General features: G+C 44.6%; 1 protein-coding gene across 3 annotated transcripts in view; it reads left to right on the top strand.

The window, feature by feature from the left end:
- LOC111864648 (DNA-directed RNA polymerases I, II, and III subunit RPABC3) overlaps positions 1 to 14,689 on the top strand; it is a 223,548-nt gene that overhangs the window by 95,431 nt on the left and 113,428 nt on the right. The window contains exon 1 of one of the 3 annotated variants that reach the window (XM_023852038.2): positions 10,766 to 10,919. The exons of the other annotated variants lie outside the window; for them this stretch is intronic. Coding sequence (XP_023707806.1) covers positions 10,817 to 10,919 — 103 coding nt within the window. The 5' untranslated portion in view covers positions 10,766 to 10,816. Of the gene's footprint in view, positions 1 to 10,765; positions 10,920 to 14,689 lie in introns of those variants that run through there. 3 annotated transcript variants of the gene reach the window in all.

Consider the following 14,689-nt stretch of genomic DNA (forward strand, 5'->3'; position numbering starts at 1 on the left):
GTCATGGTTCTCTTATATTTGGATAGAGGCAGTCATTGTCTCAGAAATTTCCAACTTCAGATTAGGCAGGTTTCTCTGAAAATGTACTCTGCTCCGAGTACCTCTGTCACACTGATGACTCAATGCAGAGTGTGTTGTGAACATCGTATGTCGGACTTGAAGTGCTCACAGCGGTGGCCATGAAGGGTTTGTGGCTTGTAACTCCTTGTAGTTCGACAGGACCACCGATTAAATTACATGATGTTACACCCCAGAAGATCACGCACTGCATCGAGGGATGTCAGTGGCCAAATCTCCTGCTGTTTTGCTTAGAGGAAAGAGTCCGCGGCTGCCTAGATTCGTCTCAGTAACATCCTAGGATAATCATAGTCGTCGTTGAGCACGTTGCTGTATCTCCTTCTTGCACAGAAAGCAGGGAATTTCGCGTCAAGTTGAATAACTAGTTATTCTGTGGTCTAGTGGTCGGAGTTCCTGGCTACAGATCCAGGGGTCCGGGTTCGCTTGCCGGCGCTACCAGATTTTTTTTTTCTGAGAAGTTGTGGGTCTGGAACGGGGCCACTCAGCCTCGTGTTGATAATTGAGGAGCTATTTCAAGGAAATAATGGCTCCGGTCTAGCAAACCGAAATTAACGGTCGTGGGGATTCGTTGCGCTGACCACGCGACATCCTCTATCCACAATATGAGCTTCGCCGAAAAGGGTAGGTCGCTCGGTCGGTATGGATCGCTTGCGGACTAAAATCACGGAGTTTGTTTTGCTTTTGTTGTTGAATAACTAGTACCTATAATAGACATTTTGACATGTATGATTGGTGCCGTTGATTTGATTGGGCGGACCTGTTGGTCTTTTACACTTAGTATTCTAATACAGTTCGGTTCTTTATTTACGTACTTAACAGCGTAAAGGCTACATATAAAATAAGCACGAGCGAGAGAATAACAAAATAAACACAACAAAAAAGACAAAGCGCGGCGACTTATATCATTTACACAATAAAACCAATTTAGTGAGTGCAGTCACGCCAAACGTTAAGAAGCTGTATTGTCACGTGTTTAGGGGTGTGTGTACAGGCGGTATAGATTGGATAATTGGATTTATTGCACTTATACACTCAACTTGTAACTACAAGTAACAGAGCGCAATCTCACTTTACAGTTCACCGTTACACTAGGCAGGAATGTCCAACCTGTCGATCGCGGGACGATTTTTGGTCGATCTCATAGGCCTATAAGGAAATTATACGTGAAAAGCATGTAAATTCACTTGTAATATAATATGATTATATTCAGATTTTGAAGGGAAAATACGTATTAGTCATTCGTGTTTTTCTATTCTTATCTAGCTTACGTGAAAATTGCTTTACACTTGTGTTAAGTGAACTGTGGGGAAGTCCCTACTCTATCCTTATCACGTGAACTCTTACTTTTACCAATAGTTTTGCATAAAGCGAGGTACGATGATACGAGGGGCTGGTAGATCACTGGCAGTTTTGACACTAAAATGTCGATCACAACCTGTTTGAAGTAGGACATGCCTGCACTCGGGGTTTCAGTCTTCACTAGTTGTATCCTGGCAACGGACTTCAGTACAGTAGTCATACCAGTGTCACTGTAACTGCAGCGCACATGAAGCCTTCATTTCACGTCTGAACTTACAATTCACACGTTAAGTCTTATTTTCACAGGCTCACTTTCAAATCTCATCTGAACCCTTTGCGTTCTGTTCTCAGTCATCTTCGACGGCCTTCTCAAGCAGACTCCCTCAGTTATTCTCAGCTGTCCTGGTATCGACGTTATATAGCCTCGTGGCGGACCCAGTAGAAAATACCGTTTCCATCGTTATAGCCCAGCAGTACTTCGATTGTTGCTTATGTATTCGTTGCCGCGGGAACCTGTTTACCGAGCCTTTGCATAGCAGTGAACATGTACTCTGGCTTTGATGCGTCATTTCACAATATACACTTGGTCGTCGACTTACGACCGACTTCCGATCTGACTGACAGATCGTAAGTCGATCTGGTCGTATGTCGGTCATATATTTATTAACAGTATATATCATTAGCTGGATGTTGTGAGCACAATACTGAAACTTAGGGTTGCATAAGAGACCAGAAATTTCTTTGCCAATTTCTTGAGGTGGGATGGGACTCAGTGTGGCCCCAAATGAGCTCATTGTACACGCCCCCTGGATGATGAGTGAAAAACTGTAAAGTTGGTGGATTGTTAATTGGCAAGGAAAACCGAGCCTCAGTGGCAATTACATCAGAACAAATCCCACACAGACTGCCCTGGAATTGAACCCAGGGTTCCACGGTGATAAGCCGGTGGTGACCAACCCCATGAGTGACTTAGCTCTTCAAGAAAGGCCAATCTCTGTCGAGCTCCTGGCGATGAATTTCAGTAAACATTTGTGTAGTAAAGTTGTTCCTATGCTTAACTAATTAAGCACTGTGTCATGAAGACGTATGGGGGATTGGATACACGTTTTCTTGACCTCGACACTAGTTGAAGGTAAGTGGTCAGCTTCACGCCCTGGCCGCTTTACCCTGGGGGTAAGAGCCCCCGTGATTCATTGGGTAGGAGGCTGGGTGGGCCCTAGAGCCTGTCTGGACGACATGTAGAAGATTCTTGACACTACTGGAACTCGAACACTGACCCCTCGGCTGTCCGGCCCGTAGCCAGTCGCTGTCCCGGCTCCTCAAATGATAATCATATGTGAGAAGTAAATAACAGAGAGCAGAGTACGTGATACTTGTCTTCGTATAATTGACGCTTCCTCCTAGGTAAAAATAGAACGTTGAGGACGCTCTCCTTTCTCACAGAGGACGGTGTTCCGGGATATGGAACCGACCTAGACACGTAACTATTTCCTTTCATGGAACAAATGTTATACCAGAAGTCGTGGTAGCTAATTGGCCATTTATGTGACGTTACGAAAGCAGTATGACGTCAGACGACCACGGGATGCTACAGATGTCTACTGCTGCAGTTGCAGAACTAACCTTTGTGTAGAGCTTTCTTACTGTGCAGTTTATTGGAACTTGCCATTTGGAAACTAGTTTTGAATCTGGTGTGTGATATAACTTAAAGTTGACTGCAATAAGAGGTAAATGCTGCTTGACCATGGCTTGACGGCTTCTCTACATATAATTAAACCCGTTTTTAATTCAGGGGTTGGAGTAAAACCAGTTCAATCCAGTACAAGCGATTTCTTACATTTCGTTGTCATTAAGTAAGCAGAACACCTGTGTAAGTCTTTGGAATCCGAGATATATAGTTCATCCACACATTCAAAGGCCCCTGTGCGGATTATCCGGATGTCAGGCGGAAACAGTCTAACCAGTGCCATTGTTCGGGAATCAGTAAGTGGACTTTCTCGTGACTCTGAAGAATACCAAAGTTGAAATGTTCACGGAAAGATGTTTGCATCTGCGGTAAAACAGTGCGTCATGCAGACTTACGGGAGAAAGGAAGGGAGTTGAATTATATCTCCTCGCTTTCTTCGTGAGCTTGGCGCTAGGTGGATGTGAGTTGTCAGATTCACTTCCCGGCCGCGATGTCGCTGCTGTCCTTCGTGTGGATCCCGAAACCGGTGTGGACATGGTAGTGAAGAGAAAACATTCTCCACAATCGCGGATAGAACTCCGTACCCTAGTAATTAGGGGACATTTCCCCTCGTTTAATTCTTTGTTATGCGATCACAATGTATTTTGATATTATTCTCATGCACATTGTTAGTGATGTTGTTGGGCATTAATTAAACATTTTATGCGTTTTTTGTAATTCACATTAATTATGAGTGCGTAATGTAACTTAATATGTCGGTATGGATGTGTTATATTACATGGGAATTGTACATTACTTCCCAGTAGCAATACAAATACATTGTTACATTTTATTATATATATATTTGGTTAATATAAACGTAAAGAAATGTGATCACAATTTCCATATTTGAAGTAATAAATATTTTAAATTTGAATTGTATTAAGGATACAGATCCAGAGACTTAAGGTTATGGATACTTACAAGATAATACAAAAGCATCCAAAAGGATTACAATTAACACGTCATAACCATGTTCAGACTTTCTCATCGGTGTTGTCAACACAGTGCCGGTCTAGAAAACCGAGATTAACGGCCTTGGGGATCCGTTGCTCTGACCCCGCGACACACACACTATCCGCAAAAGTTGGCACTAACTTCGCCTACAAGTGACGGTCGCTCGGTCGGTATAGTTCGCTTGCGGACTGCAGGCCATGGAGTTTTTTGTTTGTTATCATCACAGTTATAGTTCTTACAAACAAAGTCACTAAATTCGGAGGAACGACCGTGGGCCCGTTTCTGGCACTTTCTGTACTAGAGTGGAACGCGTTCATGTAGTTGGTTGAGGCACTGTGCTACAAGCCAGAAGGTCGCTAGTTTGATTTTCGATGAGGTCATTGGATTTTCAATTGACCTAATTTTCCAGCCGCACTCAGTCTCTGACAGAAATGAGTACAAGGTATCTTCCTGGGGGTAAAGGGCGGCTGACGCGTAAGGCTGACCTCACCACCATCTGTGAGCCGAATGTCTAGGAAATGTGGGAGCCTCGACGTGTCACGACCCTGTGGGCCTCCACGGCCTGTTGCAAGGATAGCTTTGAGTGTGCTTTGGACACGCTACAGTGACAGTGACCTGTGAGAAGAAGCTTCCAGTTCGTGACAGTGACTGCTTGGTAAAGGTGAAGCTGTCCCTGTGCTTAACTAATTGAGCACTACGCCATGAAGGTGTATGGAGGAGTGGATGTATAGACCCATATTTTCTTAACCTCGGCACTAGTTGGAGGTGGGTGGTCAGCTTCACACCCCTGCCGCTTTACCCCCAAGGAAAGAGTCCCAGGTACCCATTGAATATAACTGGTTCATACTGTTTCATTTTTTACACCTTCCAAATGGTTGTCTGTTTAATGCGCATCTTAGCGTATTGAGAACAGCTGTCGTGAAAAGGACATCTTGTCCAGGCTAATTATCAATAATATTTTGGCATATAATTAAGAATTACTGAAAATATAAGAAGCACTCGAACTTAAGACACATCCAACTTTTAAATGAGGGCTTTACGAAGAAATTGTAAAGGTGTATTTAATACGTACGTGTAGAACACATTTAAAATGAAAAGTACTGGAAAATGTACCAGAATGAAATGGAAATTTAAATTTTCGCTACATGCACATTCCATTTTTTTTTTAATTTAGTCAGAAAGTTCGACCACTGATCCTTTATTCGCACTTTCATGTTCAGAAGATTGTGCGCCCTTGCCGCCTTGTTCACTGCCGTTGCAGAGAACGTCATCTTGTGTTCCAGCTTCCACAGTAGACGGCGCTTCAGAAGCGATAATGCGATTGTACTGACTGACACTTCTTTCCAAGCGCCTGATATCCACTCCACTATTATTGAATCAGATGCTTGTTTATTTTGCCAGTAGGTGACGCATCAAGTGATTGTAATTGACTTGTCATCATGTCGTACCACTAGGAATTATCACTAGATCTGTGTTTTGGTTCGTTAACCTGTTTCTGATTCTGCCGCAGAGATGTCCACAGAATGCGCCTGTTAGAAGCATACGCCGTGGCTTTGGTAACGCACCAGGCCGACTTTCCCCATACACGTCCAAGCCAATCCTCCATTACCTCCATGAATGTGTGGGGCTCGGGCTACTATATCTTTGCAGGAATTTGCATTTGGCACAGCCTCTCTGTTTAATATTGTGTACATCGTGTGGTGGGAATTCATTGCGTGTTGCGTACATCGTGTGCTGGTAATTCATTGCGATTTGCAGCTACACGTAACTTTTTAGCGGCCTCCGTAGTCTAGGGGTAACGTTCCCACCTCATAACTCAAGGTACGCGGGTTCAAACCCGGCGGAGGTCGTGGAATTTTTAAGGGCGGAAAATTTCAAGGAACAAGTCCTCCGGGAGGGATTTTAAGCCGTGGGTCCCGTGTCGTAGATTTACGGCACGTAAAAGATCCTCATGTCTCTAGGAGATGTCTGAGCAAAATTAGGCAAAAAGTTTCCCGCCCAAGTAGTTTCCAATGCCTCCGGTAGATGGGGAAGTTATCGGGTACCACTGCCAGAAGAGGGCCGACCTCGCTGGCAGAAAGGGGAGATAGTGAGCACCAGTACCGGTAGGGTATGGCGACAGTAGAACTTAAAGGGGGACGTACAATAGACTACTAGTCGCAGTGCATGGGGAAACCCACCCCCTCTAATACTGAATAACTGAATACACGTAACTTTTCGTAGCCTACGGTCTTCATTACCGTGTGTTTTACCCCTTCGAAATGTATGGCATAATTGCGAGACGTGAGCACAAAAGCTGTAGTTTCGTCTCCGTTGACAGTTTGATTTAAAGAATGCTTGTTCCTTCGGCGTAGTCCAGGAACAAAACGCATAGATTCAATCAGTTTAGTTTCAAATTCCACCATAATTATAAGCTTGCTGTCGTCATAAACTTCTCAGACCATCAACGACTAGCCTTGAAATGTATATTACTGTGTGTAGCACATTCTGTGACACTTGACATTAAGGCTTTCCTTGTTACAGCTAATCCTCTATGAGGTATCACTCTCAGAATCTCCCTTTCCTTGGTCCAGAAAAAGACTTTCTATTTGTCAGACATGACAGTTTTGTCTTCATACTTCGCTGATGACGTACATGCCTCGCTTACTGTATACTTAGCGGCCTCCGTAGTCTAGTGGTAACGTCCCCACCGCATGACTCGTGGTACGCGGGTTCAAATACCCGGCGGAGATCGTCGAATTTTTAAGGGCGGAAAAATTCAGGCAACAAGTCCTCCGAGAAGGACTTTAAGCCGTGTGTCCCGTGTCGTAACTTTACGGCACGTAAAAGAACCTCATATCTCCAAAGGAGGTCGCTGAGCCAAATTCCAGGACGTTTCCCGGCCAACANGTAGTAATTCCTGGAGTTTAAGAACCACCTCAATTTTTCAACGGAAAAAGATGAGAAAAATGTGCGTCTTATATTCGAAGTAATACGGTAATTTGTATTCGTGTCCGTGTTCTTGCGCTCGCCCGCTCCTCGTTTCAACTTTTGACTCTATATTCGATTTTCACACCATAACCGTATTTTATAAGTTCCTGCAGCGCCAATAATTCCAAACTGTTAAAGGAGTTACTGAACTATGCTACAAAATTTCCAGATTTGAAAGATCCTTACCGTCTTCTGTATTGTTATGGCGTAGTCGAGTGGGGGGGGGGGGGGNCTTTCTGAGGAACGTACTGTGCCCATTTTTAAGGTAGAAGTGCCTTCAGACTATACAGCATAATCCAGCAAGTCACAAGTATACAAAATTTGGCTGATGATCACTTCGAAGTGAACATTTGCAGAAAAGCTCCCAAATTCTAGATGGTGGCATTGATTCAAAGGTAGCGGTCAGTTTCACTCTGTGGTCGCTTTGTCTCTTTGGTAGGAGAGAATGCAGTTTCCCTCCAAACGTCAGATGAAGTTCAAGATTGCAGATGTCATACTAAGTATACAGAAATACCCGTAGAAACGCAACGCACTTCTGAATGCCACCGAACGAAAATAGCAAAATGTTTATGGCCTAATTCCTGCTATTTAATTTGTAAATTTCTGATATGTGTTTTATGGTTTGCATTCGCTAAAGTCGGTACAGCGACTGGCTACGGGCTGGACGATGTAGGGGTCGAAGTTCGACAGTCGGTAAGGTCAAGAATTTTCTCCACATCGTCCAGACCGGCTCTGGGGCCCACCCAGCCTCCTATCCAATGGGAACTGGGGGCTCTTTCCCCAGCGGTAAAGAAGTAAGGACGTGAAGCGGACCACTCACCTCCAACAAGTGCCGAGGTGAAGAAAATGTGGATCTATACATCCACTCCCCCATACGTCTTCATGGCGTAGTTCTTAAATAAATGTAGTTAAGCACGAGGATACCTTTACCATATTTCGCTAAGCTGTTATACGGGCACACCATAGCTCAGGCGGTTAGTTGTCAGCATTCCACCGCTGCTGCCCGTTTTCGATCAGGTGGGATTTATGGTGGACAAAGTGGCACTGGGCTAGGCGCCAACTGCTTCCGTTTCCCTTTCCAGTTCCCATTCCACCAACTGTTTCACTCGCTACATCATGGCTCATCCGGGGCTGGCACAATAGGCCAATCAGTGGCCGACTTACCAAGTGGACTCAGTCTCGCCCCACCCCAAGAAACTAGAAAAACTGTTATTCTCTGAGAGTTTGGGGGTTTTGAAGGCGGTAACTTGATGCAGAGTACTATTTTGTTCGCGTACTGCATGCTTGACTGAGTTCCCTCTCCCCCCTTGGTACTACAGCCCCAGTGGGCCTAGGCCAACCTCCATGAACTTCTCCGTTCACTTCGGTCTTTCTAGATCTTACACAGACGGTAGGACTCTTTGGGCGGGTGATCAGCTCGTCGCAAGGCCTCTACCTGTACACAAACACAGAAAAACGCACACAAACATCCATGCCCTGAGTGGGATTCGAACCCACGATCCCGGCTTCCGAGCGAGCGAGGACAGTGCATGCCTTAGACCGCTCGGCTACCGTGACTGACTTCACGACCCTGAATATGCAAGTAGTACCTTCCTTCGAAACTTTGGTCAGTTTCTACCAGACTAAACTGCGTCACATCTCGGAAGATAGTACTCTTGACTTACGTCACGGTTTTTAGATGTCGAAGAGATGCTGGTTCTGTAGTATATTCTACACTGAAACAGTCAAAGTTGTGCAACAGGCCACAGTAACCGTTTGGATGTACTGGACCAAGCTTAAGTGTGGATTCAAGGCGCTGAAAAATAGCACGTTTGTTCCGAGAGACTGTTCCCTGCCTTCCGCATACCACAGGGGCTACCATCCCAAGGTCATTTGTTCATACGTAATTCCGTGACCTGCGGGTGGTGTAACCTCTCCCACAGTCTAAGCGCTCTTTTCGTCTTATGGTTTCTCTTTTATTGTTTTTGTTGTTCTGGGTTCTAGCGGAATAATGAATTAGAAATGAAGTGGTAGGAGGAAGTGTTGGTGAATTTTTTAAATAATAATATCGAAGCATTCCCCTGGATGGACTAAGGATAGGCACGGAATGTCTCAGCATTGCCGGATACTGGCCAAGATTCGAACTGAAGCTCTTCCAGATGCGAAGCAGAATGTTGTTATGGTTAACTGTAAACTGGTTACCACGTGCTGTAAGGTTTTTCTGCGTGTCGTGTCCTGCCGTTTCCAACATGCAGTTCATATTTGTTTACACAGAGATATTGGGTTTTCGGACTTTATGCATCGTCCTGGTTTTTAAGATAACCAAGAAAAACACGACGTTTCGGAAACTGGATCTGTTTCCGTCCTTAGGTCCCAATATCTCTGTGTGTTATACACCATCGTCAGAATCCTTTAGTAACTACTCATATTTGTTTATTTATTGCACAATAGCCGGGCCACGCGGTAGCGTAGTTGGTTGAGGCACGATGCTACAAGCCGGAAGGTGGCTGGTTCGATTCCCGATGAGGTCACTGGATTTTTCAGTTGACCTAATCTTTCCAGCCGCACTGTGGCCCTGGGGTCGACCGTGCCTCTTAACAGAAATGAGTACCAGAAATCTTCCTGGGGGTAAAGGGCGTTCGGCGCGTGAGGCTGACAGCCTCATCGTCCTGTTACAGGGATAGCTTTGCTTTTACTGCACAGCAGCTGTAAAACTAACAAGAAGATGGATAGTAAAACTTGCTTTGCGTTATTTTGGAAACGTAAAGGAAGTTCTCACTTCCACCATGTCGCTCGCGTCGTTGTCGTAGGACAATTGCCAGTAAAGAGCGTAGCACAAGAAGTACTTGTGTACTAGCTTCAGTAGTTCCTGTGAAAGCATCAGAAGCCAAGATTACATTTCGCGTAGTGGCCATATTTTTACTTCGCTGTTATAACTAAGATAGTCCCGACAGACTGTTCTCCTAGGACCTCGGTCNTTGAAAACCTTCCCCAGCGCCACTTTGTCCACCACAAATCCCACGTGACCAGATCCCCGGGATAGAGCCCGGGCCGCCGCGACGGGAAGCCAGCGACTAACCGCTTGAGCTATGACGCGGCCCAAATAGTTACTAAGATTCGTATCTGTGTAGTGGCCTCTTGGGCAACTGCCTTGACTACGTATTCACATGAAATTCTGCCAGTTGGTTAAAGAATTAGGACTACTCCCCTCCCGCTTCTGTGTTGTTCCTCCGTTATATTTTTCTCTCTTCGTGCTTTCGCAACAAAACGTAAAGGGCACGTATTTGCCTTGTCATGTCTACCCTCCCGGTCTAGAAAACCGAGATTAACGGTCGTGGGGATCCGTTGCGTTGACCACGCGACACCCTCTATCCGCAGAAGTTGGTACTAACTTCGCCATCAAGCGGCGGTCGCTTGGTCGGTACAGTTCGCTTGCGGACTACATGCCACGGAATTTGTTTTTGTTTGTTTGTTTGCTGCCCTTCCCATGTGTTTGCTAGAGTACCGCAGCTGGGATTTTTATGAAACTGAATGTTGGGAGGTTCTGTTACCAATTTATCGAAACATTACGAAGTTCTTGTTAAAATCGGACATGGATAATGGAAACTTTGACGAAGACATGCTAGCGTGTGTTTCGAACAAAAGTTGCAGAGAAAATCAAAACGCGCGTTTTATGTGCAGTGAACATTTTCGGGAAGTCTGCGGTTTACTAGATAATAAAAAAAAGGAGGGACGAACACACCAGAATTATTAACTTAGTTGACATCCGAGGTTCTCACGGCGGTGTCTTCTGGGATATGACTGAACATGTTGCGTCCGTCTTCAGGGAAGAAATGGTATTCATACACGGAAAAGGGGAACCGGAATTGGCTTCTGAGAGAACCAGCAGCAGTAAGAAGAATAGTGAAAAGTAAGAAGGTAATCTTGCCGTTAAAAAAATCCGTTAGTAGAGGGCACAGTGGTGCGGAGAAATAGTTCCTCTTTTTTAGCGTACTTGCTTTATTTTGAAAAAAAAAAAAGGTTAACGAGATGACCATGCTCTCTGTGTATCCCCCCTCCCAATTTTTTTTTTCTGCAGTCTATATCGTATCAAAGAAAACTAGACTATTAAACAATAAAAGGCTCATGAGGATCACCTTAGTGTCTAAATCTCCCCCCAATTTTTGTTTTCTGTGCGGTCCGTATCGTATCAAAGGGATTCTTTGCAGAACTTTTTGTTCTCTTTCTTTCACAATTATTATTACTCTGTTCTCCTAGGACCTCGGTCCTGGAACTCCCGCGAAGACGGAGGTAGAATATTCCTCGAAATATTGGTAGCATCCCAATGATATCCGTCTTCAGTTTCTAACATTTTCTTTATAGCCTTGTTAACCTACCTTTCGTTATGACGTATGGAGAGGAGATCTTAAAGGAAATTGGTATCCGTTATTCTTTATTCCTAGAGTATCCTACCCTTTTATTTACAGTGAGTTGTGTGTTCTGCTTTAAAAATATTAACTCCTTGTTATTTAGATGACATTTCTTGTACTGTGAGGTGACGTGGAGGAATTAAGTACCAAGTATGATCATTACAGTAACAGCATGAGTCGAACGTCGAGAGAGGCCGTAACGGGAAGAAGGCCCTGCCTGCAGTTAATTGGGAAGACTTCAACACCAACGCAATGTACTGAGGCTCACATTGGGGGCAGTTCTGCGCGCTCTTCAAAATGACCTTGCATTTATTTCTACTGCTAGCTAGTTTCGGTGGGTTTGTACTGTATTTAGTATTTCAGACGGAACAAGTGTCATCTTTAGGAAATTATATTAAAATTATTTGTTGCTTTCCAGCATTTCTCATGGAAGAAAAAAAACAGAACAAGATTTTTGTTGAAAGAAGCTCGGCATAAAATGGAATGTATTTCCTGGATATAGCAACAGCTGAAGCGTTCGCTATCCAGTAAAGTACACGTACACACGTTGTTGGTGCCCATTTAGCAGAAAGCTGATCAGCAGCCATCAACATCGAGGCAAAGAGCTCAAATGATGGTTAGCATCTTTTAGCAATAAAGTATTCTTAATGGAGGTATGTAGGTTGTTTCCTAGACATAATGCCATTGCACACTTAGAAGGGCTGTAGTACAGTGTAAACATAAGTGGGATTTGTGGTGGACAAAGTGGAGCTGGGGCAGGTTTTCTCAAAATACTCCAGTTTCCCCTGCCAATCTTCATTCCACCAATTGCTCCAGAATCACCCTCACCTATCATCTGGGGCTGGTACAGTAGGCCAGAAGTGGCCGCAGTACAAGGGACTCAGTCCCACCCCACTAAGAATAAAAAAATACTCTGGAAAAGCAAGAATCTGTGTGATCTGGAACAGAAGCTGGCAATTTGCCTACATGTCAGTTGCAAATGGGGCAGTGCGTAAGAGAGGTGCGCAGTTCACCGTTTTAAGAAAACCCGTCACGTAAATGAGTCTGCAGTTGTGTTTATCTGTTCTGTTTGTGTCGTGCACGTCCGCTTCGTGATAAAGCGCATGTATATCGTCGGGAAGTCTTCTAATTCCGTTTCGTAATGTCCCATATGACCTTGAACTTGACTGGTGACGTCATACAGCCCAGGATGCGCTGCGAATAAAGCATCTGCTAGTTTGCCAGCGATCCTCGGCCGATAGAGTATTAGTGATTTAAAACTGAATTTTATCCATACCGCCTTCGTAATTATTCCATGAGTACCGGGACGTGTACTTTATCGCAGTTTGAAAATGTGTGTATACATTTTCGTTCTAATTGTACGGTAGAGTCCCCCCCCCTTGGCACTATAGTCCCAGTGGGCCTAGGCGTATCTCCATGAACTTCTCCGTTCACTTCGGTGTTTCTAGATATTACACATTCGGTAGGACTCCTTGGGCGGGTGATCAGCTCGTCGCAAGGCCACTGCCTGTACACAAACACAGAAAAACGCACACACACAAACTAAACATCCATGCCCTGAGTGGGATTCGAACCCACGACCCCGGTCTGCAAGCGAGCGAAGACGGTAGATACCGTGCGGTGTCGTTAACCCATTAAATGACGTAGGAATCTAAATGCTCCTTATATTTGAGAGTGGAGGCCGCGTTTCCAAGAAAATCCAGCGCGTTTGTTTTGAAGTTAGGTTTTTAATGTCGTTTTCTAGGAACCAGAGTAGCTGAGTCGGTGTAATGACTAGGCTGCGGGTTTGACGGCATAGTATTCTAGGTTCTGTTCCCGGCAGGGGCAAGTGATTTTTCTTTTCTCTACAGTATCCAGACCGGCTCATGGTCACACCAAGACCTATATCCAGTGGACACCGGGGACTGTCGCAGGAGGTTACACGGCCGCTACGCCTCCATGTGATACCAAGGTTGACTACGCGTGGAGTCACACCTCCGCTGTTCCATACGCCCTATGGCATTAAGCCAAGGGGCAAATTACTTTAGCTCTGTTCATTAGAAGAACAAAGTGATGCACATGAATGACACCCTCGAAACCAAAATCCGACTTGTTGAACTTTAAAGTAGGTGGTACATATAAACACGTATAGTTACTACAGCTTAACAGGCCTGAAAATTTATGGTGTGATCTCGTAGCGTGACAGTAAGAGGTTAATAATCAGTAGGTCTTAACATTTCATAGTTCTCATGTTTCTGTCGAGCTGAAGTTACTCTGATATCGGGAAACACGAGTCGTGATCACTCGTGACAATGATGAGCACATGTTCTCTGCCGGAAGGGAACGACAGGACGGAAGTGATGAAATTCTTGTGTATATGATAACAGCTAATCATTCTCACATGACATCATTTGGTCTTGCGAGGAAGTTGCTATTGTAATTACCAGGTATGTGGAAGGGAACTTACTTTATCCTGCCTACACGTAACAGTGAATTGTAGAGGCCGCGCCATAGCTCAAGCGGATAATCGCTGGCTTCTCACCGCGGCGGCCCGGGTTCTATCCCGGGGTCTGGTCAAGTGGGATTTGTGGTGGACAAAATGGCGCTGGGGCAGGTTTTATCTGAGTACTTCGGTTTCCCCTGCCAATCTTAATTCCACCAATTGCTCCACAATCACCCTCACCTATCATCTGGGGCTGGTACAATAGGCCAGAAGTGGCCGCAGTACAAGGGACTTAGTCCCACCCCACTAGCAATAAAAAAAGTCTGTATTGCTTCACAGAATAGATTAATTCGAAGCTTGAAATCAAAGTTGATTCCGATCACAGACTAACCCAGAGTAGGTCTATAGAGTTAAGAATGATTTTGGCTTTAAATAGTTGAAGTAAACATCCCCGAAGTTTAGTTTACAGATTTTTGCACTCTGAAACTGACGGCCATGCAAATGGAGCGCCACAGGCCGTCACTGTCATTCATTTACAGTTTTCTATATTGCTCAGATACTCGCATTTTATTATTGCCAGAAGTCGACTTGTTGAAGGCCGCCGATTATCCACTGCTTGACTTCTCATTGCACTGAATCCTCCTGTCCCCAAACAAACGCTTAAAATTTCGGTATCCAGCTCAGCAGTTCAGTATCCATCTGATTCTTTTGTTAGAAACAGACTCGTTTCTGTGGAACAGGGAATGCTGACATCTGGTTCCCCAAATTTTCTAAGCTTCTGAAGACAAAAAGCATGCGGTTGATCCACAAAATATCATTCCACGGCCTTTTTTTTTTTTTTTTTTTTTT

The sequence above is a fragment of the Cryptotermes secundus genome, unplaced genomic scaffold (genome assembly GCF_002891405.2).
Source record: "Cryptotermes secundus unplaced genomic scaffold, Csec_1.0 scaffold186, whole genome shotgun sequence".
NCBI lineage: Eukaryota > Metazoa > Arthropoda > Insecta > Blattodea > Kalotermitidae > Cryptotermes > Cryptotermes secundus.